At 34.5% G+C, this 27270-nt stretch overlaps 5 protein-coding genes across 8 annotated transcripts; 3 read left to right on the top strand and 2 right to left on the bottom strand.

Moving 5' to 3' along the window:
• The first annotated feature begins 820 nt into the window (after positions 1-820).
• LOC118042689 (probable beta-1,4-xylosyltransferase IRX10) lies at positions 821-4727 on the top strand. The gene is made up of 4 exons (XM_035050411.2): positions 821-981; positions 1880-2268; positions 3308-3549; positions 4044-4727. The coding sequence occupies exons 1-4, from the start codon at positions 888-890 to the stop codon at positions 4555-4557; spliced, it is 1239 nt and encodes a 412-aa protein (XP_034906302.1). The 5' UTR covers positions 821-887; the 3' UTR covers positions 4558-4727.
• Positions 4728-9204: 4477 nt separating this feature from the next.
• Positions 9205-12686, top strand: LOC118042699 (uncharacterized). Of its 2 annotated transcripts, none has more exons than XM_035050419.2 (7): positions 9205-9473; positions 10327-10498; positions 10709-10758; positions 11067-11367; positions 11619-11807; positions 11922-12104; positions 12273-12686. In XM_035050419.2, exons 1-7 carry the CDS (start codon positions 9292-9294, stop codon positions 12516-12518), a joined length of 1323 nt encoding a protein of 440 aa, XP_034906310.1. In that variant the 5' UTR covers positions 9205-9291; the 3' UTR covers positions 12519-12686. The 2 variants fall into 2 exon arrangements, with proteins under 2 accessions (XP_034906310.1, XP_034906318.1); XM_035050427.2 differs by having other exon boundaries at positions 10333-10498.
• A 1508-nt stretch (positions 12687-14194) lies between these two features.
• On the top strand, positions 14195-17628 carry LOC118042725 (peptidyl-prolyl cis-trans isomerase FKBP19, chloroplastic). 3 transcript variants are annotated; one of them, XR_004686500.2, is made up of 10 exons: positions 14195-14455; positions 14534-14576; positions 14664-14804; positions 15441-15526; positions 15632-15682; positions 16143-16223; positions 16304-16348; positions 16872-16927; positions 17054-17149; positions 17229-17628. XR_004686500.2 is itself a non-coding variant. In XM_035050450.2 (10 exons), exons 1-10 carry the CDS (start codon positions 14393-14395, stop codon positions 17322-17324), a joined length of 738 nt encoding a protein of 245 aa, XP_034906341.1. In that variant the 5' UTR covers positions 14209-14392; the 3' UTR covers positions 17325-17476. The 3 variants fall into 3 exon arrangements, 1 of the variants encoding a protein (XP_034906341.1); XR_004686501.2 differs by having other exon boundaries at positions 14197-14455; positions 17066-17149; XM_035050450.2 differs by having other exon boundaries at positions 14209-14455; positions 17074-17149; positions 17229-17476.
• A 301-nt stretch (positions 17629-17929) lies between these two features.
• Positions 17930-20588, bottom strand: LOC118042716 (sterol 14-demethylase). The gene is made up of 3 exons (XM_035050439.2): positions 20361-20588; positions 19446-19949; positions 17930-19109 (listed from the first exon to the last, which is right to left on the bottom strand). Exons 2-3 carry the CDS (start codon positions 19911-19913, stop codon positions 18111-18113), a joined length of 1467 nt encoding a protein of 488 aa, XP_034906330.1. The 5' UTR covers positions 19914-19949; positions 20361-20588; the 3' UTR covers positions 17930-18110.
• Positions 20589-23706: 3118 nt separating this feature from the next.
• Positions 23707-26947, bottom strand: LOC118042738 (mediator-associated protein 2). The gene is made up of 5 exons (XM_035050466.2): positions 26765-26947; positions 26390-26533; positions 26069-26147; positions 25866-25949; positions 23707-24307 (listed from the first exon to the last, which is right to left on the bottom strand). Exons 2-5 carry the CDS (start codon positions 26519-26521, stop codon positions 23907-23909), a joined length of 696 nt encoding a protein of 231 aa, XP_034906357.1. The 5' UTR covers positions 26522-26533; positions 26765-26947; the 3' UTR covers positions 23707-23906.
• Between the last annotated feature and the right edge of the window lie 323 nt (positions 26948-27270).

Genomic DNA, 27270 nt, shown 5'->3' on the forward strand with positions numbered 1-27270 from the left:
CTACTAGTATAATTGTAATACTGTTTTTCATGCCTATTTAATATTTTATTCTATAAACAAGGAATTAAAATTTAAACGTTAGGGCAGAAAAATCTTGACAAAAGAGTTTGTAAAAAAGAAAAATATAAAAGGAAAGATTTTTTTAAAAAAGCACAATTTTTTATCTCTATTTTTCATATTTATTCTAAAATAACTTCTCTATAAAAAAATGTTAACAACACAACCGATTCAACATCCTTCCTCCGTCGATGGGCAAGTAAAGAAAACACAATCTATCTTTGACTGAACACTCTACATTAAACAGTGTGAGTCTTCCGTTAAAATTTTACGAAGACAATGGCTTGTTAGAATTATGTTATAATTTATTTTGGTGAAGAAATTAAAAAAAATCAAAGGAAAAAAGAGAGAGAGTGGGGGGCTTCAAAACGGTGCCGCATATAGGGTACAACAAACCACCATCCATAGGCTTTAAGAAATTGGAGCCAAAGAGGCGAGAGGTTTTTTGTTAGTTAATAAAATGGAGTGAGAAAGACCTGTCATCAAACCGGCAAAGCAAACAAAGCTTTCGCTTAACCCACACATATAATAAGATTTGTACATGTTGTTGTTCGCTGCATTTCCATGTAAAAAATGCTGTCTTTCTCTGTTTCTTCAAGCAAATTCTTCTCTGCTTCTTTCCCTTTCAATCTCTACCTGGAAAAACGACCCCCTTCTTTTTTTGTATGAAGTCCTATAACCCACGCTCTAAGTAAACTCCTCAACTACTCCTCAATATGACATACCAACTACAGACTCTTCATAAATACTGCCTTTTACCTCTGCTTTGGGATTCACTCTGAAGCCCCATTTCGGTTTTTAGTCGAAATCTTGGGTTGGGAGCTGGAAATATGAGGACATGCTTGTGGGTTTTTGCTGTGGTTCTTGTTTTCGGTTTTGTTGATGGAAAAAAAATTGAAAGGTTGCGCACAGAGAGGATTTCAGGTGGCATTCTTTTATCTCCTTAATGTCTTGCTTATTATTGGATTTTAAGCTGTAGCTTTTTTACAATGCTACTGTTTTAGTTCCATTTTACAACTTGAAGTTTTGCAAGAATACGATATAGAGAACGGGGGCTTTCTGTACTTAGTTATAGTTATGGCCCGGGTTCGAGATTTTTGGCATCAGTAGTAATGAATCAGAATGGCTCGTGAACTTGAAGAGTAAAAGTTTTAACACATTTTGGTTTTAGCTATGTGCAAATTAATTAATTCTTGGAACTTTTGGGAATTTTTTTTATATTTAGTTCAGGGCTTTGGGGATCTGGATTGTTTCTTATTTGATTTGGATTCAAAGGAAATGTTCATCTGATTCACCAGGACACTTACTAAACCTTTTTCATGGACCCGGGTATCTTTTTTCTCATTTAATTGATAGAAAAAGAAAAAAAATTCGTGTTAAAATCTACTTCTCATCCTGGAGAACCTTGATGGAAGGGGAAGTCTGCTTGCTAATCTTTCTATTACTTTTTTAGATATTTACTTTTTTCGTATGAACTATTCTTTATGTGCCGTTTAAAATTCGTCGTGTTTGGATGCAAGGGTGTTTATGTGTATTTATGATGATGCGTTTTTATGCTTTATGAACCACAACAACTCTATTATGAACATAGTGCCTGCCAGTGGATGTTTTTTTCTTTCCTTCTGATATTGCAAAGCTGTGGTCACTTTTACAAGAGGCTGATATCCATCCTTCTATGAACTTTTTTTTTTTTTCTGCAAAAATGGAGTCTGGTTGAATTGTGAGGAAATCTATTTTGTCTAAACTCGCTCGAGCTGTTTGCTTTATTGACTCTGAGGCATGGTATTGATAACCAAATGTGTTTTGGGTTTCAATAACGCAGGAAGCGCTGGGGATGTGTTGGATGATGATCCAGTGGGTAGGTTGAAGGTCTATGTTTATGAGCTTCCGAGTAAATACAACAAGAAACTGCTGCAGAAGGACCCCAGATGTCTCACCCATATGTTTGCTGCTGAAATCTTCATGCATAGATTTCTCTTATCCAGCCCAGTTCGAACCCTAAATCCAGATGAAGCAGATTGGTTTTATTCCCCTATATACCCCACTTGTGATCTCACACCCATGGGCTTGCCGTTGCCCTTCAAATCTCCTAGGATGATGAGAAGTGCGATACAGCTAATCTCCTCCAATTGGCCTTACTGGAATCGTACGGAAGGTGCTGATCACTTTTTTGTTGTGCCCCATGACTTTGGAGCCTGCTTCCACTATCAGGTAGGACTGCTAATGCTGTTGGATTATACTTTCTTAGTAACCATGTCTTGCCCCATTTTGAAAGAACAAAAATATCTTGATGTCATCAATCTGCACTATACATGCTTAAGTTCAACTTGTGTTTCGTTTTTAGTGTGACTTCCCAGTTTCATTAGGTGCTGATCCTGTAGTCTGTCTGCATTGAGATGTTGCCATTGGTCGTGTAACTAGGTAATGGAGATTTTGATAAGTTTGGCTTTGGTTTCGCGGTGATTAGATTTTGACAAGGATGTGAGCTTGAAGGACCCTGGCACAACATGGTTAATGTTAATTTAAACTCAAGAATGTGCATCTAGAGACCCTTTAAAATTTCTGAATTCTTTATTGGACCTAGAGAGGGAGAGGGGAAAAAAAAGAAGAAAATTTATCTTTAAGACTATTAAACATTCATGTTCTACATATACTGGGTGACTTGTAGTTTCTAATATTTCTATAACAAATATGACCATATTATTAGACTTGGTCCTTGCCTTTCCAGGTAGCCCCCCTTGCTTCTCTCAGCTGTTACAAAAAGTGGTCTAGCTTGCAGTTTTTTTCAATGCTCTTGCTGCTACACTTTTTTGTTTTTGGTCTTCTGGGGTGGTGGTGGGAGGAACCTGACTCTCCCTTATGGCCACACAGGTTGGCGAACAATACACCCAATGTACCAATCTCCTCAAAGGGGGTAATGGTAACGCTACAACTTTTGAAAGCCAATATAATGTGATCCTACACCCATGGAATTATGATATATGAAGCTTGATGACAGGATCAATTTTGACTGAACATGTGAGCAGAATTAAGATTTTAGTACTTGGTTAAATCGTTTCTGCTTCCATACATGATAAATCGATATGTCAAAAAGGTTTAATGGAGCTTGTAACTTCTTCGGACTCCCCTCTGGAACCATTTAAAATCAAGATCTCCTCAAGTGTCACGAACCTTTTGATCCTCTTATTTGCGTTAATTGAGCAAACAATTTGTATTATATGTGACTCATTTATTATCTCAAATAACGTAGGAAGAGAAAGCCGTTGAGCGGGGCATTCTTCCTCTACTCCAGCGTTCTACTTTGGTTCAAACTTTTGGGCAGCGAAATCATGTGTGCTTGAATGAGGGTTCAATTACAATTCCTCCTTTTGCTCCTCCTCAAAAGATGCAGGCCCACCAGATTCCCCCTGACATTCCACGGTCCATTTTTGTCTATTTCCGTGGATTGTTTTATGATGTAAATAATGATCCAGAAGGTGGTTATTATGCAAGGTATGCTTCTGCTGATCTTCCAAAAAGAGTGAATTGCAATATGTCTAGCCTGATATAGTTTTTTTTTATATATATATATATATATATATATAGTTTAGACCAAAAGGCAATACTCTCATGGAAGATATAAATCCAAACATCCAATCTTAGATGTAATGAAGTAGAGATTTAATGAACTTAGGTTATCAAGTATAAATTCAAACCCGCCAGGACCCAAGTAGTATCCATGTTTGCTCATCAGAGTAGGCTATCAGATTAATGATGCCATGTCTTCATCCTTCACACCCTCCTGTGAATTTATACGTTTGGTGAATTTCAGATTCAAAGATCCAGGTCCTCATTTCTTCTGATAAATATGTGCTTCGAGACTTTATAGTCTGTAGCTAAGAATTTATGGTAGCGAATCTGCTGGTTCAGACATCTTGTATGGCTTCTGTGAGGCTGTTGCCTGTTGGGCTTATATTAGTTACTTAACCTTTTTGTTTGACTGACAGAGGAGCAAGGGCTGCAGTTTGGGAGAATTTCAAGAACAATCCACTCTTCGACATCTCCACTGACCATCCAACAACATATTATGAAGACATGCAGCGAGCTATATTTTGCTTGTGTCCACTCGGTTGGGCTCCATGGAGCCCTAGATTAGTTGAAGCAGTGGTATTTGGATGCATTCCTGTCATCATAGCAGATGATATTGTTTTGCCATTTGCCGATGCTATCCCATGGGAGGAAATTGGGGTGTTCGTAGCAGAGGAAGATGTCCCTAACCTGGACACAATCCTAACATCCATACCACCAGAAGTGATTTTAAGGAAACAAAGGCTTCTTGCAAATCCTTCCATGAAACGTGCAATGTTATTCCCACAACCTGCACAACCAGGTGATGCTTTCCACCAAATCCTAAACGGGCTGGCGCGTAAGTTGCCACATGACAGGAGTGTTTACTTGAAGTCTGGTCAGAATATTTTGAATTGGACAGCAGGACCAGTTGGGGACCTGAAACCCTGGTAAGAGAAGTGTCATTTCCTCAACAGACATGGCTGTGGTGTATCTACTGTTTCATCTAATCGCAAGGACTGTAAACTTCCCTTTGAAGTTTTGATTTTTGTATAGATTCTTGAATTTCACGTGTACATCTGGGACATAGTTCGATGCTTTAAATAACTTCGCATTTTTCTTGATATTGACAATTGCTGTGATTTCTTACACTTAAAATAGTTTTTTCTTTGGTTGGGACAGATTGCATTTGCCATCATCCTTGCTGCATAATTTCAATCTCTATTTTCCTTGGTTATAGATTATATCCCCCATGTCGTCAACCATCCGCCAAACCCTCGGTTACAGTTTCTTGCATTTCAAACTATCAAGAAAAAAGGCACTTTTTAGCCTGGTCCAAGGACATAACTAAACTTATTTCTCAAACAAGAGGACATAACTGTACGTATTGATAATATTTCCCTTGAATTACAAAGCAACACAACTTCACTCCATCCATCATATTCACAAAGATGTGAGATTTTTAAAATCAAAGAGGAATGTTGAAATTAATTAATTTCAACACTCTTATTTTTCGAAATATCTCTTGAGATTTGAGAATATATTGGCCATGCTTGTAAAATTTCTCCTCGTTGGATGACATTTGGATTCTCAAAATCTTGTTTTCACCCATCATCTCCTGACACTTACACTCCATCTTGTAAAGTTCAAGTATACTTGTATCAACTATCCTCTACCATTAATAGTATTTGCTTGAAGATGATTACTTTTAGCTATTTTTTCTCTTCCTATAGATGCTGTCAAATTTCTTTGATTAAAAGTCATTATTATCAAGATTTGACTTTTAAGTGACCCTTCAGTTTTATCTTATTATTTTCTAATTTTTATGTGTGGCCTCTTTTATACCACACCATCTCTTATGCAATTATTCATTTTTTTTTTTTTTTTATATATGAGTTGCCTACCTTCAGCTTCTTCTATCTTTGTTTTACACATGTACTCTAATATCTTGCATATTCTACACGATTGAAATATCTCTAATAATATGATAGAAAAATTAGAGGGGCAAAGAAGAAAACACAGGGGAACATATCTCTCTTATTTTATGGTATGTTACTCTCAAATAAGAGGAAGTCCTATGAACTTGTGAACTCGGATGACAACTGTTTCAATATATGTACTTGGAAAAACAGAAAAATACTTTGAATTTAAACTTCAAAATTAATCCAACACTTCACCTGCCAAGTATTCAATTCACTTCAATCTTTTTATGTAAGATCAAGATTGTTAATCTTAGTGTTCCATTTAGTCTCGACACGAGGACCAAGATGATTAACCTACTAGCACTCGTCAATCCACTCAATATATAAGAAATTCTAAGAGTGAGTGGATTCAAAAGCAATGTCCAAAGAAAAAAAAGAAAGAAAGAAAAGCTGTAAACTGATGTATCGGAGAAAGATAGAAGTCAAGAGAGGCCAAGTACAAGCTCATAAAAGATGATAAGGCATGGGAGATCACACAGAGAAAAGAAAGGAGAGCTATTTTTGTTTTTTTAAAAAAGATGAAAATGACAAGTACAAATATTACTTGAAAAGTCAAATCTTAACGAAGAAATTTTTGTGAAAGATTACTTAGAAAAATTGAAATGACACTTTGAATTAAAACTTCACCAATCCAAGTATTTAATTCACTTTAATTTTAATATATTTACTGCCATATTTAATTCAATCTTGATATAATGGACTAGATGATTAACCCATTCGCACTTGTCAATCAACTCGTTATATATATATATATATATATATATATATATATATATATATATATATATATATATATATTAATTGGTTGCGTCAAATTGTTGAATTTAGCTACAAAGTTACTTTGGCATGTAGAGCATGTGATTTTATTAATTGACTAAATTTTTTATTTATTATATCCTTATTCTTTTAATTACTGTTTTTTATCAGTTTTTTAATTTATTTTATTTTTTTAATTGTATCTTTTATTTTTTTATTTAGTTAATTTTTATATCAAATTTAGTTTTTGATCGCTCTCACACATCCCCTTATTATTCTAATAGCAAGTGTATTTCTTGTAACTAGCTTTCTTGAACCTTGCTTTCCATGTATTTTTTTCAAATATGATAAGTTGTTTTTTTTTAACAAATAACTGCCTTTATTTATAGAATAAAGCTTTTCCATGTATAAACGGGAATACTTTATCATAATATCTGGTTAATTAGTGATTAAACGAAAGCAGACAAGATTAGTGTTTATGTGTACTATATAGAAATTAGGAATATGAAGACTCTCCTTCGCTGTCCCTTAAAAATGAAGTTGATTTCGGGTACCAGGTCTACCTATTTTGCCCTCAACAAGCCACAAAGCTTGTCTGTCGCGGATCTTGGAGTGGAAAGAACACCTTCATAATAAATATAAAAATAACAGTTTCTCTTGCTCCCATGTGATGTGAGAATTTTATTTTATTTTTCTCGGCATTTGCTTGGTTTTGATGATCCAATGGTGCCTAGTGTGACACGCTCCCCAATACAATGTTCCTTTTTTGTGTTTGGGAGTGTTGTAGCGGTTACTTTTCAAATAACTTTTTACTAAAAAGTATATCAATAATATTTTTTTATTTTTTAAAAATTATTTTTAATATCAATACATCAAAACGATCCAAAAATTACAAACCGCATTTAATTTTAGCAAAAAAAAAAAATTTGAATTTTTTTTGAAATACAGATCCAACTACAATGCCAAACGGGCACTAAGGGCTTAGTTCAAAGTAGCAGGCAGGGAGTTGACGGGGCATCCTTTGAGCTATAACAATGGCCAGGTTAAAGTCAAAGATAAGATTGCGGCTTTCAGGATCTTCCACGGTTCTCATTTCCCTAAATAATCTCGGATTATAACCATACCCAAAACAAAGCAAGGAGGAATTGGACTGCTTAAATCGTGAAAATAATAATAATAATAGTCATTCTATCGCAGACAAGGTACAAAATCTGGGACTGGTTTGGAAGGTTTTTGCCTGCATGAAGTTTCCAAATCCAGGGACTAGTTTGTAACAAAAAAAAAGTTCCAATTAATCCCTTGGTTGAATTGGTTGATGTATCCCAAACTTTTCAGCTGCTCTCAAATTTGTTTGTTTGCGTGATGGTAAATTTTTTGTTTTTATTACTTTTTCTTGGATAACCGAAGCTGATTAATGAAGAGAATGTTTGATATTATTTTTACATATATAGAAAATGTATTGAAATAGTATTTATTTTTTAACAAATTATTTTTGATATTAATAAATCAAAATAAAATAAATTCTTACAAAAACATTTTCCAACAAATAAAAAAATCAAAGCTAGAGGCTTTCCACGATTCAGATTCCGAATTCTTCTTTTTAATCTCAACTGTACGCCAGCAATTAAAGAATTGATCTGAGTTAAGTTGGATTAAATAATTTCAACTCGGTCTATACCTACAAACAAGAATAAAAGTAGTTAGAATTCAAATTGTTGTATAATTTAAAATACAGAAGCCTAACTGTAGATGTCACCTAACAAGCAAAGCCTTCGAACTTGAGTTGCCGTTTGATATCCATGAGATCTCATGCATGTAGATTATCTTAAAAAGTCACATGTAATCATTCAAGCGTGTTTTAAATTGTTATTATGGTTATGTTTTAAAATATTTTTTATTTTAAAAAAATTATTTTTGATATTAGTCCATTAAAATAATCTAAAAATATGTATAAAAAATTAATTTGATGAAAAAAAATACAATAAAATTCAGTTTTTTAAAAAAATTTTTTTTTAAAATACAAAAATAAACATCAAAATCCATCCAAGCAAGCAATTCTAATTATCCGGGCTGAATTTGATTTCTGCACAATAATCACTCGGCAATCCCTCGACTCCCATATTACCAAAAAAAAAAAAAAAAATCGAGCAAAACATTTTTGGCGTTAGAAAAATAAATTAATCAGCAGAAAGAGATAATATCTCAAATTCAATAGTCAGCACCAAATTTGTTATAAAAAGAAAAGTCAGACTAGAGATTCGAAACACAAATTGGAGACTCTCACGTAAAATATGACAGCAAAATTAGGAATAAGGACGTGGTCACCTTTAAAATATCTGGAGACGCCTAATTGGTAATTATAGCAATCAACTAATATATTTCAGTTTTATTGTATTAAAAAAAAATTAAAATATTTTATGTATTTTTAATTGTTTAGATATATTTATTAAATAACTATCTTATCATAATATTTTAAATTATTAAATAAAATTTAAAATAAAATTTATATTATTTTTCAACACATCTTCTTAAATAAAAATCTTTTAATCTTGAAACTTGTACAAACCTATACTACTTTATGCTTAATTTTTTTAATTAAATAAAATAAAAATAATGAGTTTCGAATTAATGATTATTTAGTCATTAAGTTTATGATATTATATTAAATAATTAATTCAATTTTATGAGATTTTAAGATATAATTTATATTATTTTTTAATTATATTAATATTAAAAATAAAATAAAAAATAAAATATATATTTTAATATATTATCAAATAAAAATAAAAATAGCATTCACTATTTTCAAACAGCACTGAAAGCCCCCCACCTGTCCCGTTAAATGAGGGGAAAAAAAAACACTGATCAAATTTTGCAATACCTTCTACTAAAATTTTCACCAAACCCTCTCTGCACCCCCCCTCTCTCTCGGTTTGTGATCTGAATCACTATGGCTACAATTTCAAAGCTATCAAATCCAAGCCCTGCTGCCTCTGTACCAGCTCGTTCTTCTTCTTCTTCTTTGCCTAGAGTTTTCCTTGGTTTCAATACCAAAACTTCTTTCTCCAAAGTTGCATCATCTTCTTCTAGGTTGTCTTTGACAAACACCCAACCTTGGAGGACCTCCTTTGTGTAAGTATTTTTACTTCATTTTTATGATCTCTCTCTCTCTCTCTCTATCGGTGTTTATTTGGCGGTGATCATCTTAGCTCTCGTGTTCTTGCTTGGTTTCGCCTTCTGATCTTTTCATACGTCGATGATCAAGCGTCATCTTTTTTATGAATATGTGATACAGTTTCTACGCTTTAGACCTTGCTTTAACGTATATTCTCTAGCCTTCTAGGGGCTTGAGGTACCGGTTTATGATAAATAATTAGTATCATTATTGAGGTAATTAGTTTAGGGAACATGTCTTCTTCATTTTCTATGCCGTAGAAAGTATATCTTAAGAATTATTAACATGTACAAAGGGATGCTAGTTATTGCTTAATCTTTTCAGCCGCAGGCCTTGTAATAAATACATTGTCGATATGTTCTTATATCATGAACTTTTGCTCCGGTTCTTATTCAATCCTTTTGAAATGATTTGCCATCAAGTAAATTGGTCCATCTAATTACAAGCATTTGTTTCGGATTTTTTTTGTGTGAATGAACATGTGTTAATCCTGTTAAACACAAAATTACAACATGTTTTGATGGTGTTAAAACTGCTGACTAATTGATCTCGATCAGCGCTTCTAATGGAATTTGGAGTTTGTAGCTTTGAGCTAGCTTAGAAGATATCAGATTCTGTGATAGTGGATAACAAGGAAGAGTTAATTCCAGATATAGAATTTCTTGGTTTTTGAGCTGTAGCTGAATGAATTCAAAGCAATGATCTATTATCTTTAATTCATGGTTGTTGCTGGTTATTTAATCCTTTCCTCTTTCCCTTTGATAATTGTGGACTTTGTTCAGTTGTTGTTTAACAAGATCTCTATCACAGTGTCAGGTGCTCTCAATCCAGTGGAAATGGTAGTCCGATAAAGAGAACTACCCTTCATGATCTCTATGAACGGGAGGGGCAGAGTCCATGGTATGACAACCTCTGCAGGCCTGTGACGGATCTGATTCCTCTGATTGAGAGTGGAGTCAGAGGTGTAACGAGTAACCCAGCGGTAATAACTATTATCTTTAAAAAAAAAATCAAGACTTGTCCAACATGCATAAAAATATGACTTTCCTTGAATTAAGTTGAAGAAAGTTAAGTGGTTGAAATTGAAAAGAAAGATGGAATTAATAAGGGTGTATCTTCAACACTTGTTTAGTGGCTTTTCTTCATTATCCTCGGTCCTGTATAATGGGCTGTTTAAAACATATGATTGCAGATTTTCCAGAAGGCAATATCATCTTCAAATGCTTACAATGACCAATTCAGGTAAATCCAATCAATTGCAATTAACTAGTTTTATCATGTTTATTATTATTATTATTATTATTATTATTATTCAGAATTGATTACTCTGCTCTTTTCTGTTACATGATGTATATGAAATTTACCTGTTATGCCAAGAGGGGAAAAACAAAACGAAGTTCACATATCTCTTCTAAGTCTGCCGATTACTGCATACTCTTGGGGTTTGAAAGTTGGATGTTAATTTCCATGTCAGAATTTTAAGATTGTCAAGCTGATCACTATAGTGTTCATATATTTCTACTCTGATTTTAGAATGTTGGTACCTTCAGAGAACTTGTGCAAGCGGGAAAAGACATTGAAACTGCTTACTGGGAACTTGTGGTGAAGGACATACAAGACGCATGCAAACTTTTTGAGCCAATATATGATCAAACAGATGGTGGTGATGGCTATGTTTCTGTTGAAGTGTCTCCCAGACTAGCTGATGATACTCAAGGGACTGTTGAGGCTGCAAAGTGGCTTCATAAAGTGGTTGATCGCCCCAACGTGTACATTAAAATTCCTGCTACTGCTCCTTGCATCCCCTCAATCAAGGAAGTTATTTCTCTTGGCATCAGTGTCAATGTGACTGTATGTTCTTTCTGTGCATTCTTTATTGCTTAGGCATTATTGTTGGCTAATGATTTTGTCACTGTAAATGATGTGCACATAAGTAGTCTTTTTCCATGATCATATGCTGATGAAGTGATCCTGATGACCTAATGGTTGAAGTCATGGTCAAACCAAGTTTGGGAAAAGCAATCTTGAATGATCATGTAGTTTTAAGAAGTGACTCTTTTATTAAATCAGATTCAGACTGTTCTCCTTTTTCGCCTGTGCAGCTGATATTCTCTCTCACCAGATATGAAGCGGTCATTGATGCCTACTTGGATGGCCTTGAGGCATCTGGACTAAGTGACCTCTCCAGAGTTACAAGTGTTGCTTCCTTCTTTGTCAGTAGGGTGGACACTCTCATTGACAAAATGCTAGAAAAGATCGGAACCCCAGAAGCCCTTGATCTACGAGGAAAAGTAATTTGCTCTGAACTCTTGTTCTTGTATACCATTAATTCTCATTATATTCTAAAGAATCCGTAACCCAGTTTGTCAACTTTCATTAATGTGACTGGATGTGTACTGTTTTAGGCTGCTGTGGCTCAAGCAGGCCTAGCATACAAGCTCTACCAAAAGAAATTCTCTGGTCCAAGATGGGAGGCTTTGGTGAAGAAGGGTGCTAAGAAGCAGAGGTTGCTGTGGGCATCAACCAGTGTCAAGAACCCTGCCTACCCAGACACTTTATATGTTGCTCCCCTCATTGGACCTGACACAGTAAGCCATCTTATATCTCAGAACCCTGTCTCCTGTATTTTATGTGCATTGCTGCGTAGATATTTCTGGAAGGAAATGATATCATGTTCAAGAGGGAGCATTCACGTTTTAAACTGTAATTTGTTGCTTAATGTTTCCCCTTGTGTGGTTTGGTTTTTCTCATGATAGGTCTCAACCATGCCTGACCAAGCTCTCCAAGCATTTGTTGATCATGGAAGTGTTGCAAGGACAATCGACTCAAATGTTTCTGAAGCTGAAGGAATTTACAATGCACTTGAGAAGTTGGGAATTGATTGGGGCTACGTGGGAGACCAGCTTGAAGTTGAAGGAGTGGATTCTTTCAAGAAGAGCTTCGATAGTCTTCTTGATACCCTGCAAGAGAAGGCAAATTCTCTGAAATTGGTTAGCCCGTAAGCCTTTTATTATTTGCTTATAGTATGAATTCAATGTAATAAAAGAGGACATCGATCTTGCCGTAGAAAAGAAAACCCATCGGTGAGTGCTGTGTAAGAAGTCAACTACGTATATCACAAAAATCCACTCTACAATGTATTCTAAAGATAGATTTATTTTATGTTTTTATCTTCGTTTGTTTCTCCGATCAAACATGTTTTAATCTATTTAGAATAACTTTTTAGGACAAAATAATAAGAGCTCATCAACATTTGGTTAATTCTAACTATTTTCTTTGTATTAAGAGGTTGAATGCTTAAACTATTATATGCCTGATAGGAGAGAGTTTCAATTTTGTTACTGTTTTAGAACTGTCCGGAGCCGCAGCATCTAAAATGAAATTGCTATGTATATAATTTTCAACCGGTTTAAAACCACAACTCAGCGGCCATTCCCCTTCTTTTATATTTGGGCCAAGCTTCTCCTATGCGGGGAGATCTTTAATTAAAAACTAGTCGTGTTATCATCCATAAACAGGATAATTTTTAACTTTAACAAATCTATTTTTAAAAAAGGAAATATAGAGAACCTGCCCACGCTTAGAGGAACTAAAATAAAAAACGAAGCACAGAATTTTGTGCCATGGATTTCTCAAAAGAAGGAAAAAAGTAATGTCATCTTTTACATACGGTATGAGTGAAGGTCTCTTTGCCTTGCATGTTTTACTTTACATCATTTTTTTGAAGGCTCTTTTTAAGAAGAAAAAAATTGAAGAATTTTGCTCCATGCTCGAGAAATTATTGCATACATCTCATCCACATTCACTATCACGCTCTTCTTTTTTGTCTTGTAGATGGAATTGAAGACGAGAGGGAAATACTGAGCGTGAGAGAGAGAACAACAAATTAATGCAATGCACAGTTATAATTCTGATTTTTTTTTTTATTAATATGAGTATCCAGATTAGTTTGCACGTACTCGATTAATCTTACATGTTTAAAATTAATAACTATGTAAGCTTCAAATTTTAAAATTTATAAGATTCGAACTAATGATCTTTAAAAGTAAATATAATTCGGAATTTTGATTTTAATATAGTTGTGAGCTAGATAAACTATAAGTTAATATGTTAACTTAAATTTTAATTTTTTTTAAAAATCATAAAATATTATTTTAATTAAAGTAGTTTGTTTTATTTGAATTCAAATCTTAAGTTTAGCATTTAAGAAAATAATTAAATAAATAATATATTCTTAAAACCATTCGATAAAAATAGTTTTAATTAAAGTATAAATTAATCCTAGAGAATGAAAAGGAAAATTAACCCTACCACTTTTGAAAAAATAAAATAAATGAGGAATTGTTGTAGCTTATGTTTTTTATAATATTTTATTTAAAAAAATATTAAACTAATACTTTTTATAATTTTAATATGTTAATGTATGATATAAAAAAATAAAAAAAAAAATTATTTTAACTATCAATCACGTGTAAGCCAAAAATATGGATTTAGCCGTGGTGGGCCGAACAAAATGCAACAACATAAAAAAAAAAAAAAAAAAAAAATGATTTTTCATAGATTAGTTAGCGACAACTATTAGTTATTTTTTAGATGTACTTAAATAAAGAAAACAGACTAAAACATATAAAACTTATTATCCATCGAAAATAATAAAACTATAGGCACCTAGAATTTATATATTTGTATATTTATTCAAAGTGAATAATATAAAATAATTAACAAGATACTAATAGCCGATCGACATAAAACTCGCAACACGGTGGTCTCTTCTTCTTCTTTAATACTCGTAGAAAAACTGAGGCTGTTATCTTCCCGCGGCTCATATCACTCTCTCTCTCTCTTTCTTCCTCTCTTACTGGAAACTTGTACATTAATGGCCTCCATTTCAACTCTTGGAATTCCATTCCAATCTCCTGGAAGAGCTTCAACATCCACAGTACGTCTTCTTCCCTCTATTTGTCTATCTTTTAATTTCACTTCAATTTTAAAAGCGACGATAAAATTGTTGTTTCAGAGATGTCGCAGACCGATTGCAACTCTAACTTCTCATCATCCAGGTTCATTCTCCTATCTAAGTTTATTTCGATGGAAATCTTGAAAAACCTTCTCCTCACTCTTATCTTTTGATGCAATTTGACTTGTAGATGTTTGTATTAAAAAATGTGCCGGGGTCATCGAGAGAAGACAAGTTATAATGTTATCTGTTGGGTTACTGGCCGGAGCAGCTCTGCAGCATTCTTCTTCAAATAAAGATGCTGCAGCTATGGCAGCCGAATTCACTGACAGTAATCTCATCTCACGATGTCCCTTCTTTTCTTGCATTTATGGGTTTTATTTATGTGTGTTTCTGCTATATTATGGACAAAATTGATCCTTGCTTCGTGCTGATGTTTGTCTAGAAACTTCCGGGGAGTTGTTTGTTAACTGCATCAATAAAGGCTAGTCTCCATGAGTTTGGTTTGTCACTAGTTCATCACTGTATTCTGGACAGTTGAGCGTTGTTATTATCAATAAACTGTTCAATGAACTATCCTTTTCTTCGCTATGTTTTAGACTACTGCCTTCCCACTTCCTCCTATAGGAGAGAATCAACTTTTCACATTCTAATCCTTACAACAATTCGCACATCCAAGTTTACACCTTACATTTGTGAGGGAGCAAGAATCGCATATATAATGTATTGCTTGTTTCATTACTTGAACCCTTGTTGGTGTAGATAGCTAATAATAAGAGATTGCTATCCAATTTGCTCTCAAGACTTGAACTTGCAATGTTATGGTTGCTATCCCCGTTTTAAAACCATGCAGTGTTACTGTGGATGGCAGAGTAATGTGAAATTGTTCCGGTTAAAAAAAAAAAACAGAGAGACATATAACAACTGTAATAGAATTACTCTTGACCATGTTTTTCTGGGCATGCAGTGCCAGCTCTCAGGGGGAAGGATTATGGCAAAACAAAAATGCGGTATCCAGACTATACAGAAACAGAATCAGGTCTTCAGTATAAGGTCATTTATTGGATAGTAAATGTTTCTAATTTTATCTTTTATATTTGTGCATGCACATGGTTAGTTTAGTTATGCATTCAAATTCTAAAATGAAAAGGTGTGCAGGACTTGCGAGCGGGAAATGGTCCCTTGCCGAAGATGGGAGAGACAGTTGTGGTAAGTTTCTTAGGCGGTGTGCAAGAATTTAAAGTTTGGCATAGTTTTCTTGGCTGGCCTAATTTGAATCCAAGTAATTGGGGCAATAGACTTTTGGATTTTAGATGATTTAGTTTCTTCATAATCTGAATGAAGCACAGGAGATTTATATATTATAATTCATGTAACTGAAGTTTGGAGTACATGGAGAATTTTCGATAACAGCAAACAAAGAGGCTCCTATTCTCTGTTACGAAAGCCTGAGAGATACTTGTGAATGCTCAAGTCATAGTCAAAATAACTAAACTACAATAAATTTAGTTGTTCACAATAATCATGCTTCAAACAACTATGATGCTCACCAGTTTTAACTATAAGATGAGTTACGAATATCCTATGCTGTGAGTTAACAACAAATTTGGTTGTTTTCTTTTCTGATCAGTGTAGTTAAAGTAGTTTATGAATCATGAAATCGTTTTAGGTTGATTGGGATGGTTACACCATAGGATACTATGGTCGCATATTTGAAGCTCGAAACAAGACAAAAGGTGGCTCCTTTGAGGTATGAGATGCTTTCTCATCATTCTGGAGTTCAAAGACTTGATTAGCTTTATCAATGCTCTGTGACCTCTTGATCTGCAGGGAGATGACAAGGACTTCTTCAAATTCAGACTAGGGTCCAGACAGGTAGCATATCCTTTCTCGTTTGTATATAAAAAAATTGATTCTGTAGATCAGACTTAATGGAATTGAGAATGAACATCTTTTTCAAATTTAACTTTCTTCCAAGGCTCCGTTTGTTTGCAGGAAAGTGAATTCCTTTTGGAAAGTGAATTCCGGGGAAAGTGAATTCCTGGAAAGTGAATTCCGGGAAAGTGAATTCCGATGTTTGGTAGTGTTATGGAAAATGAACTGGAAAACACTTTCCAGTGTTTGGTTATGTCATGGAAAATAGCTGGAAAATAACTTAGAGGAACAAATCTTACAAATTAAAAAGTTAAATGAGAATGAGTCAACATGTAACAATAGATAAATTGTCAAATAACTTTACATTCATAGGACTGGATTATTTTTTCAATTGGGTTGGGTAAAGTGCAGCTGGAAAACATAGAAATGTTTCAAATGTTTTCCGTTGAAAGTTAGGACTATGTCATCAAATATCAATTCTGATGCCTCGCTGATGAGATTGATTGGGTTCTTGAGCATTCAGGTTATACCTGCTTTTGAAGAAGCTGTTTCAGGAATGGCTCCGGGTGGCATTAGAAGGTGCTGCTTCTGCTTTTCTCAAGGATATAACCTTTGTTATGTTTGAAGTTCTCTATTACATAAATTTGCCATGAATAAAATATAATAGCATTTCAATCTTTGTAAGTGTGTTTGCAAATTTCACAGTATGCTTCACAGCGATGCAGGATCATTGTGCCCCCAGAACTAGGATATCCTGAGAATGACTACAACAAGAGTGGGCCAAGACCAACAACATTTTCGGTAATGCTCAAGTGAAATTGCTGTCGCTTGTTTGCAGTTTATATATGATTCTAAAATGAAAAATGATTGTGTTCGGCAGGGTCAACGAGCCTTGGATTTTGTGTTGAGGAACCAAGGGCTGATAGACAAAACTTTGCTGTTCGATATTGAACTCCTTAAAGTAATCCCAGGCTAACTCCGAGCTGATTCCCCTGTCAGGGTGTACGTATTCCACTATTGCCGTCAAACATTCGGGTTAGATTTTCTTCTTTTGGGTATTGAAATAGAGGCCAATATATATATTACTGTATATCCACATCAAAATCTGAAAGGAAGTTTTGAATTTGACCGCCTTGTTCCTCGAGAAGATTCTTTTTCTATCTGGCTTTTATTTGTGCAACATCATTGCCAAGGTATTTTTGGCGAAAGATAGAATTGCATCTTGGTTTGCTAGCTGTGAACATGGATGAATCTTCATTGTTTGATTTCTGCTGCTTCAATTGGAAATTCCAGGACATCAAATAATTGCATAATCACCCATGTATCACATTCTTCCCATTCTGGTGATTTACACATGTCAAGACCACACGACTGAATTATTGAATGCTTTCCTACTCGACTGCTGGAACATTTGATTGTCAAATGTTGACACGTTCTTAATCTCGTGATTGAGACTTGAGAGCGTAATTTCCTCTCGCTTTGTGTTGTGGGACGATACGGTAGGGCCTTCTGCCAAACTGGCTAAGCAAAGACTAATTATTGGTGTCATTGAGGCAGTGCAAAAACCAAAGACCATCCACATCCAGAGTGATCGCTGACCTATTTCATTGCTTATGAAAAACTCAACCTGGATTACTAGCATAACACAGGTCTAAAACCCAAGTTCGGGCAGTTATAAATCAAACAAAACCTTGCAACAACCACCGGGAACAAATAAAACAAAGCACAGCTAGGGAAAAGTCATTCTACAGAAATTGCTCCCCTAATTTACTGAAAGCTCACGCCGCTTGTAACGCACCATGACCTTGTCTTTCACACCAACGACCATTGCATTCCAGTCTATCTCAGGGAAAGGAGATATGAGCTCCAGTTCAAAGTTCCTCAGCAAATGACTCCATATCGCTTTTATCTGCAAGTAAGCAAATGGTTCACCGAGGCACCCGTGCCTGCCACCTCCAAAAGAAATATATGAAAATGCCCCTGCTGCTTTGTCTTCTTCTCTCCCATAAGCAAATCTGTCGGGATCATAGCTATCTGGGTCCTTGAAGACATGAGGAAGCCGGTTAGCAAATGCCGGAGATGTTGCGACAATGTGGCCCTTTGGGATGTCATATTCTTTCCCATCTCGTGTTGTCACACTGAAGTCACTGTGTGAGCTCCGTAGAAGCATAATTAGTGGAGGATGGAGTCTAAGAGCCTCCTTGATGCACCGATACAGGACATCCATCTCGGATAAAATATCATGATCAACCTTGTTCCCGTGCTTTTTCATCAGGTTCTTCTGCTCCTCCAGTACAGCAGATAGGTATTCATTGTGTCGCAGAAGATAGGCTCCAGTCCATGTAGAGGTGATGGAACTGGTGTGCTGCCCAGCAAAGAGAGCAGCAATGAGCAAGCCTGTGATCTCAGACTCAGTTGTTGGGCGACCATCTTTATACTTTGAATCAATGAAGCACTGCAACATGTCATTCTCTGATTTGCTGGCAAGCTTACGAGAATTTATGATGTTTGCAAAGATTTCTGCAAGCTTCTTGCGTGCCCGGTCACGGCGGCGATGAGCCGGGATGGGCAAGTATGGGAATAAAACACTAACTGGGAGCATTCCATTGTCAAGGTCATGGAATAGAGCAGACACATCATCAAAAAGCTTATCGCGCACTTCTCGTCCAAGTAGACATCTACTGGCTGTCAAAATGATCAGATGCTCAAGCTCATACTTCAAGTCTACCACCCCACTGTCTCCCCATTTTGAGAAGTAAGCCTGCCATTTCCAAAATGATGATAAAATGATTAGAACCACGAATTCCCACATCATGAGCACAGCATGATTGTTCTAGAAATCATACAGGGGTAAAAATCTAATGTAACATTATGCAAATTGTACGAACAAGACCAGAATTCAATGATGATTCTCTAGAATGATTGGTGGAAGCATGGTCATCAGCCTTGAATTTAAAACCCACAGCAACCTTTTATGTTTAAATAGCCAGCATTAAAGAAAAGGGTTATCAATGAAACTCGGACACGCAAGAACTGATAGCGTAGAAAGTAAATAGTAAAAAACAGAAACAGCTGACAGATCAATAAACTTGCTCACCTCTGCTTCTACCACCATCTGGTCGACATATCCCTTGAGTTTGTTCACTCTTAAAGCCTCCGTGAAGAACCGAAACTGCTCTTGCCTAACGGAGTACTCCACATCAAACACAACACCCGGACCAAAAGTAGGCACATTGAACTGATACACCTCCTGCTGGCTCAAATCCACTTCCAAAGCCTTGAAGAAATGCGCGGACACCTCAGGGCCAATCAAGAAAGTAATCTTCCTATTAACTAAATTCACAGTAAACACACTGCCAAGTTTTGGGTACTCTTCGCGAAGCATCACAATAGGACCTTTAAGGAACCGAATGAGCCCTCCAATCAAAGGCCATCCCTTCATAACAGGGGGCAAGCGCTTTTGAGATCTAGGCATTATAAGAGCAGAGATGAGCTTGGCCACTAGTAGAGTGGCTATAATGAGTAGACCCACATTCAAGAACTTGTTATCCGTATCTCCAGTCATTATAAAGCCAATAGATTTATAATTTGATTTGATAAACTGAAAATCCAAACAAGAAACAGAAATATCAGATAACTAATACCCACGTCACATGGAACAGCTTAAACCCAACATGAGTTTCTAACAGTTAAGATGAAAGCAGATCTAAAGGTTCCATCTTTAGTTGACATTGAAATCAAATAACTATGAATAACAAAGCTTAACAGATTTCAAAAACCTGAGAGCCCCAAACTGGAAATATCCAATCAGAAACAACCCAGAATCCAGTTCATGAAAAAGCAAAATTTTCTTTCCTTGAAGGAGAAACAAGAAACTAGTAGCACGTGCATGCAGACGGTGAAAAAAAACCAAGAAAATGCGGTAACAAACTCGGACACTACACGTTTAACATCTATCAGAAAGTAATGAATTAATGACAGAGTTGAAATCAGAGTGAAGAAGTAGAAGTACCTGATTTCAGATTGAAAAGGGGAGTACTGGCAGAGAAAGAAATCAAATCACATAAATGAGAGGCAAAGTGAGGTTTCTTTTCACTTTCTCTTCAAAAGTAGAAATAGCAAAAGAGGAGGGAGGGTGGAGGTCTTCTGAAAGGCGTGTGTGGGGTGTGGGTTTAGGATTTTACGGGAGTGTTAATCATGATGGGTTAACTTAAATGAAGGAAAGGAGGTTGAGTTCACAAGGAGACTGTGGTTAGTTGTTCACTAGCCTTTTTTATAACATCACTACTATTACTATTAAAAAAATAAAATTATAAATTATAAAAAAATTTAATAAAAAAATCAAGAAAAACAATAAAAAATCTAAAAACAAAATTCCAAATTAAAATCGTTATTATTGTTGAAAAAAAAAAAAACTATAAATGGATAAAATTAAAAGCTATAAAAACTTTAACAAAAAGATAAATGGCAAAGATAAAAAATTAAAAGTAAAAAAATTGAATAAAAAATTTTATCTATACAAATTAAAAAATAAGAGTTAAATTGAAAAACAACAAAACTTTAATAAAAAGAAAAATGAAAAATGTACAGAAATCAAAACTAAAGAACAAGATCTAAAATATAAATAACAATGAGAATTACAGTGTATTTATCAGGTTGAGAAAAAAAAATGAAAATGAAAAAAAAAACAAAGGAAAACTCATCAGCGATAAACCAGCAATATTTAAACACCGTGTGAAAGACGAGATGATGAGGAATATAACGGGAGGTACAGTAGAACACCCATCCATTTTAGTATATTTGTTACTTGGCTCGGATCTGGAAGCAAAACAAAACAGTGGGTGTCACTCTGTTGTTTTGTTGTTTTTGATTGGAGGAATTTGGGAAAAATCTCTATTGACACGTGCCATGTTGGAGACAGATAACACTGGCGCTTGACTCTTCTGTGCCACTCTACCTCTCTTCTCCGGAGGCACTGGGAATTGATTTGGGAGATTTGTTTTTTCAACCTGGTTTTTAAATTGTTTTTTATTTTAAAAAATATATTTTATGTGTTTTTTATAGTTTTTATATTATAATATTAAAAATAAATTTTAAAAAATATCATTTTAATATATTTTTTATTAAAAAAAATTTATATTATATTATTAAACACTAATTTAATAGAGAAGAATCTCGAGGTCCAAATAATTAATGATAATCTAAAAAATATTCTCCAAAAAAAATTAAATACATTTGAGGTGCAAGGTAGCTTAATAGTTGAAAAATAAATTTAGAATTAAAGCAATGCTTAATTTGGTAAAATCAAATTTAATTTTCTTCACTAAATATAACAAAAACTTTAAGAACCAAAATTAACGAGGCAAAAAATTCCGAGCCTTTTATTCTTTCTTTTTTTTCAATTTTATTGGAGATATGCTTTTAACATTTTTAGTCACTGGAGTTTTTAATTTTCATTTTAAATCCTTATTTTTTGAGATTTTTATATTTTAGCCTAGAACTTTATTTTTCTTTCATTTTAATCATTGGGCTAGAGAGAAAATATGGAGAATAGCTGAAAAACAACCTAATGAGAACAAAACTCATCATTTTGCCATGATCTGACAACTAAAATAATCGTTTTGGATGTTAATAAGTTTTATTTTATGAGAGGAGTTTTATTAGAGTATTTTAAGCCCTTCTCCATCTTGTCAAGAAAAGCATATCAAGGTTGAGAGATAAAAATACAACTTAATTTTACAATTTTAAAGCAATGTTAAAATGTTTTGAGTTGAGAAATTGATTCATCGAGGTTTTAAAGATATTTAAAGTTAAAATAAGTTTTTGAATTAAAGAACTCATTGCTTGATTTTCCAAACACCTTATTGGTAGTTGGGATCTAAAGATGCAGTTTACTTCAAGTTATTAGATATCATGACCTGGGTGCGGGTTAGGTGGTTTATCTTAGGATAACTTGGGTAAGTTTTTTTTTTAAAAAAAAAATATTTTTTTTTTAATTTCATCGTTCAATATTGAATTGGTTGAGGATTGAGTTTCAAATCTTTTTTTATTTATTTATTTTGCTTAATATGAAGTTATGTCCTTCTCATGACCTGAATCAGGTGTTTAGTAGTTTAACACAGGCTAATTTAGGTTGTTTTTTTTTTTTCTTAATTTTTTTAGAAATGATTTTTTTCCTCTTATTTTATTTTTTTTGAAAAAATACATTTAATATCCAAAGGTTTGGTTTAAATTGTGATTGTTCGCTTGTGGTTTAAAACATTATATTTTATATCATTTAGTTTCCTAACATCCTCCTTGAAAAAATGTCAACAATAATAGTCAATTTATTTATTGGAATGCCAGAAAGAACCCTTTAAGCTAAAAAATAAATAAAAAATGCCACTAAGCTAAATAATATCTTATTAATTACAAAAATATCATCTATTTTTTTTTTAATTTTATCTTTTAATATTTAATGGATCTAGTATCTCACTATCTAAATATTTTTTTAAAAAATATTCAGTATTTAAAAAGAAAATAGTCTAATATGCATCAGATTTTTTTCATGATTAAATAAAAAACAAGTTAGTAATGCTTTTATATTTTTTACATTAAAAAAATAATTAGCTGCAAAGTAGAAGATCTAGTCTGTACTAAAATTAAAAAAAAAATAACAAAAATATATTTGGTTGAAAAAATATAAAATGAATTTGTTTGTAAGACAATTATTGAATGATCTAATCCCATCAAAGCAAAGATATGGGAAGAAATATCTCTTCTGATTTCATTTCTTCTATCTCAATACAATAATTAAACACCATGCAAACCACCATCTCCATCTATCTCTTCTATTTATTTAATTTTCCCGTCTATGGAAAGTATGCACTTCTCCACCATCTTCGAATTTCATGGCAGCGCACTAAATAGCAAACGACGGATCCAGCGTGGAGCGTTGGCCCCGATGGATAAAATATTCGACACCCAACTTAAAAATATATCCAATTTGGTCCATTTCTTGTTTTAAAAAAATTTTGCCCTCTCGAGTCTTCAATCCCGGATCCATCATCACCGCCAAGAGCTAACAGCAACAGGCCAGTTAACATATCCTGTGTTTTCTCAAGGAGTGGAACACCAGTCAGAGACTAACGATTTATTGGCCCAGCACCAAAATAAGAAAGAGAACGAAAGTATCGGTCATATGAGTAGAATACAATGGTGGTGTTTGTGTGCTAGATGCAGATCGCGCAGTTTAAAAAACAGAAAAAAGTATCAATGCATTAAATTATGGTGTCAAGGTTTCCACCAACAAAGCTCTTCTTTTAGGGGGGTGGGGGGCATAAAGGAGAAGAGACTGGAGAGGACCACAAACAAATATGTAAATCTTGGACAAGAAAATGAAACTGCCACCCATGGGCTCCCTGGGAATTAGAGCTTAGTTGCTTCACCAACCAAAGCTTCGAGGCCAAGAGCCAATAAAATCAAAAGCGTACAGTTTCTAAATTACAATCATAATGTTCAGAGATAAAAGATGCGAACAAAAAAGTACTATGGGGGAAATACAGCAAGGAGAGGAATCTCACTCATTTGATATCTCCTCCGATTTCCCTTGGTGTGAAAGCCCTGAGGACCCTGAGTAAGCATGACCACTATGACCTCTTCCTGAGTCTAGAGTAGACCGATCTGTGGATCCACTGCGATTATGCATACGCCTTTGTTTAGAATTTGATTGCTCCCCAGCTTCAGACAATGAACTCTTATGTCTGCTACTACGTGTAGACGCAGCATGTCCCCTTGACAACTGTGAGTTTCTCAGCTTGGAACTTGGGGTTGTAGTTCCAGAATGGAGGGAAGAATTCATCAATGAAGATCCAGCAGACATCTGATATGAACGTTTTGATTTCTTTTCTGCTTCTTGTTTCTCAAGTTCTTTAGGGTCAGGATAATGCACAAGTGAAACTTGCCTTGAAATTTTACCAACTATCAGTGCAGATAACCATGTCAGGTAATACTTAAATAAGATTTTACCACAACAGGATTGGATTCGCAGAATTAAATCAACAGTGCACAAAGCTATCACAACAACAACAATGGATGTATATTTTTGGACTATTTTAATAATCAGGGACGAATAATCAATTGCAGTGTTGATTAAGGACAGTCTATGACAAACAAAAGACATCCATGTTAAATTAAGACACCTAAAACACTAGACATCCAGTGATACACTTGCATGCAACTGATTTGATGAGCGATGGTTCCAAGCTCATAGAAGTACTAGTTTTTTTTATAATTACTAAAAGGCATCAAATATATATTGCCCCTATTATGGGGGGGGGGGGACACAAACATAGTATAGCAATACATTCTTTCATGATATGCAAAGAAGCAAACACCTTAATCCAATTAAATCTAGTGAGGAGGACAAACATGATTCTTCCCCTTGATTGTGCAGAGCATTATTCTCACAACCATCAAAATATGCTAATGAAATGCAACCCCAGAGCTCTCCTCTTCCTTGCCCCTCCAAACTTACAGGAACCTGACTTGACCCCCACAAAACCCAACAGCTTCAAAAACCAATTCTCATACAGTTCTTCCCCAAAAACAAAAGAGTAAGAGATTCAGCTGTTTTTTTAAAAGTATCTATTTACCAACACCTTTTTAATAGTTAAAACATACTCCAAGGCAGCTCCCAAGTGAAAAAGGACACTACAGAGGGTATTTTGGAATTTTAACCTTTAAGTTCCTCTCAGCGAGAAGTTGCTACCTTGCTATTCACCTCAATGCCTGACCAGAACAATCCTTCCACAAACTCCATAGAAGAATCACATTAAAATGACCATTTTTATTTCATCCCAGTATCACTCTCCATATGCCTAGATAAAGAGTCAACCTCGAATCTGATACAAATTTAATTCGTAGGTTAACTAAACAGTTCATCAAACTACTTGTTCAATTGCTATCTAAATCATATTCCACCGTGAGACAAGATACTGGACATAAGTAGAAATGACCTCACCTTTTGATAAAGAGTCAACCTCGAATCTGATACAAATTTAATTCGTAGGTTAACTAAACAGTTCATCAAACTACTTGTTCAATTGCTATCTAATTCATATTCCACCGTGAGACAAGATACTGGACATAAGTAGAAATGACCTCACCTTTTCTTTCTTGTCTATATTTTCCCTTGTTAAAGTGCTGACTTCATTTGATGGAAATAGCTCTCAACAATTCAACACCATTATGGGAAAAATCCACATGGAGAATTTATTTGTGATATAGATACATCTACGACAACCTTCACCACTTCAACTCTTAGTTATCGAAAGACCCTGGTGTCAACATCTAGCTCTATAGCTCAAGGGCTCACTTATATGCAAGTCTATGCAATTGATTGGAACAATCAACAACATAAAATACTAAACAATTGAAAAGAACAGAAAACAGTATCATGTTGGGGATAAAGTTATTTCATAAAATACAATTCATTTATAATTCAGGAAGAAAGAGAAAGTAGAAAAGCCAAATTTACCAATCTTCGTTTCCAATTCAGAAGAAAGGAAAACCGTTGCATCTAGCCCTTGAGCAGAGCAGTTGACCAGATCAAATGCTTTCCCTGCCACAACAAGTAATAATAACCCTTGTTATTTCCAAATTATGCACACGCCAAGATTAGCACACATACAGTAACTGTATGCTATTTTCAATGACAGAAACTGCATCAGTTGTTGATACCTGGAGATGCCTCGAAACTTCCCAAACATCCATCCTGATCAAGACTGAGCGATAGTTCTTTCCCATTAAAATCAGGAAGCTGAGATACACATACGATTAAGAATGTTAGCAATTAAATCTTACTCTCCATGAATCGCGAAACAATGATAGCAATGTTTACAATGACCAAATAACTGGCACCTTATTAAATAATACTGATAAATTTGTTTTCCCATAACAACAATGAACGCAAAACTCAGTAATAAAATAATAATTTACTTAATGAAAATATGAGTCATTTATTTATTGAGATAATAAAAAGAGCATGTAAAGCTTGCTTACTTCATTAATAGGCCATTGAATGAGCCAGAGCTCAGTCGAATCTGACAAACTAATATCAGCCAATGGTTCCCTCGAATCTTCTTCAAATCCTGGTTCAGGCTTGTAACCCTCGACCTCCTCAACATCATCCATTGCCCAATACCTCTGCGAAAACAAAAAAAATATAACATCACTCTTCATTCAAACATTTCATCAAACACCTTCCAAAAAATTTTCATCCCTTTCCTTTTTCTTTATAGGTGTTACAATTACCAATTTTGTTAATTAAAAAAAAAAAAAAAACAAAGGAGCTTGCTGCTTGTGCAGAGGGAAACTTTAGAGATTGAATAGAAGTTACGTGAAAGATAACGAGAAGAGAGAGGAAGAGAGAGGTACCTTTATGGATAGTAATAAGAGCAACGGCGAACAAGGAAGTTTTTCTTCTTCTTCAGTCGTGGTGCTTGTTGCTTGCAGTTGCAGGGGGGTTTAAGCAGCGAAACCTAAAAACCTCTCGGCTTTCCTCTCTGTTTTGTCTGGTAGCAAAAATATTTTGCAGAAGGAGGTAGTGTGTTAAGAGGCCGAAGCCTAGTGGGAAAAATTAGAAACAAATGTCCAAAAGATACGAGGCTTATCTAAGGCCCTTATGGGCTCAAAATACTGGAAGCAACCCAGCCCAGTTGTAGACACGTCCCACTTTTTATTTCAGGTGTAATTATTTTATCCATTAAGAAATATCTATCCTGAATAATATTCTTCTTTTCTTTCTTTTTATAATTAAATGATATTATTTCCGGTGAATAATTAATTACTTAAGTACCAATATAATTGAGAAGAGATATCTTTATTCTGTAGCTTAAATTTTATTGGATGGAAATATAAAAAATACTCTGCAAATGAGTGAT

Source organism: Populus alba, chromosome 1, assembly GCF_005239225.2.
Source record: "Populus alba chromosome 1, ASM523922v2, whole genome shotgun sequence".
Classification (NCBI taxonomy): Eukaryota; Viridiplantae; Streptophyta; class Magnoliopsida; order Malpighiales; family Salicaceae; genus Populus; species Populus alba.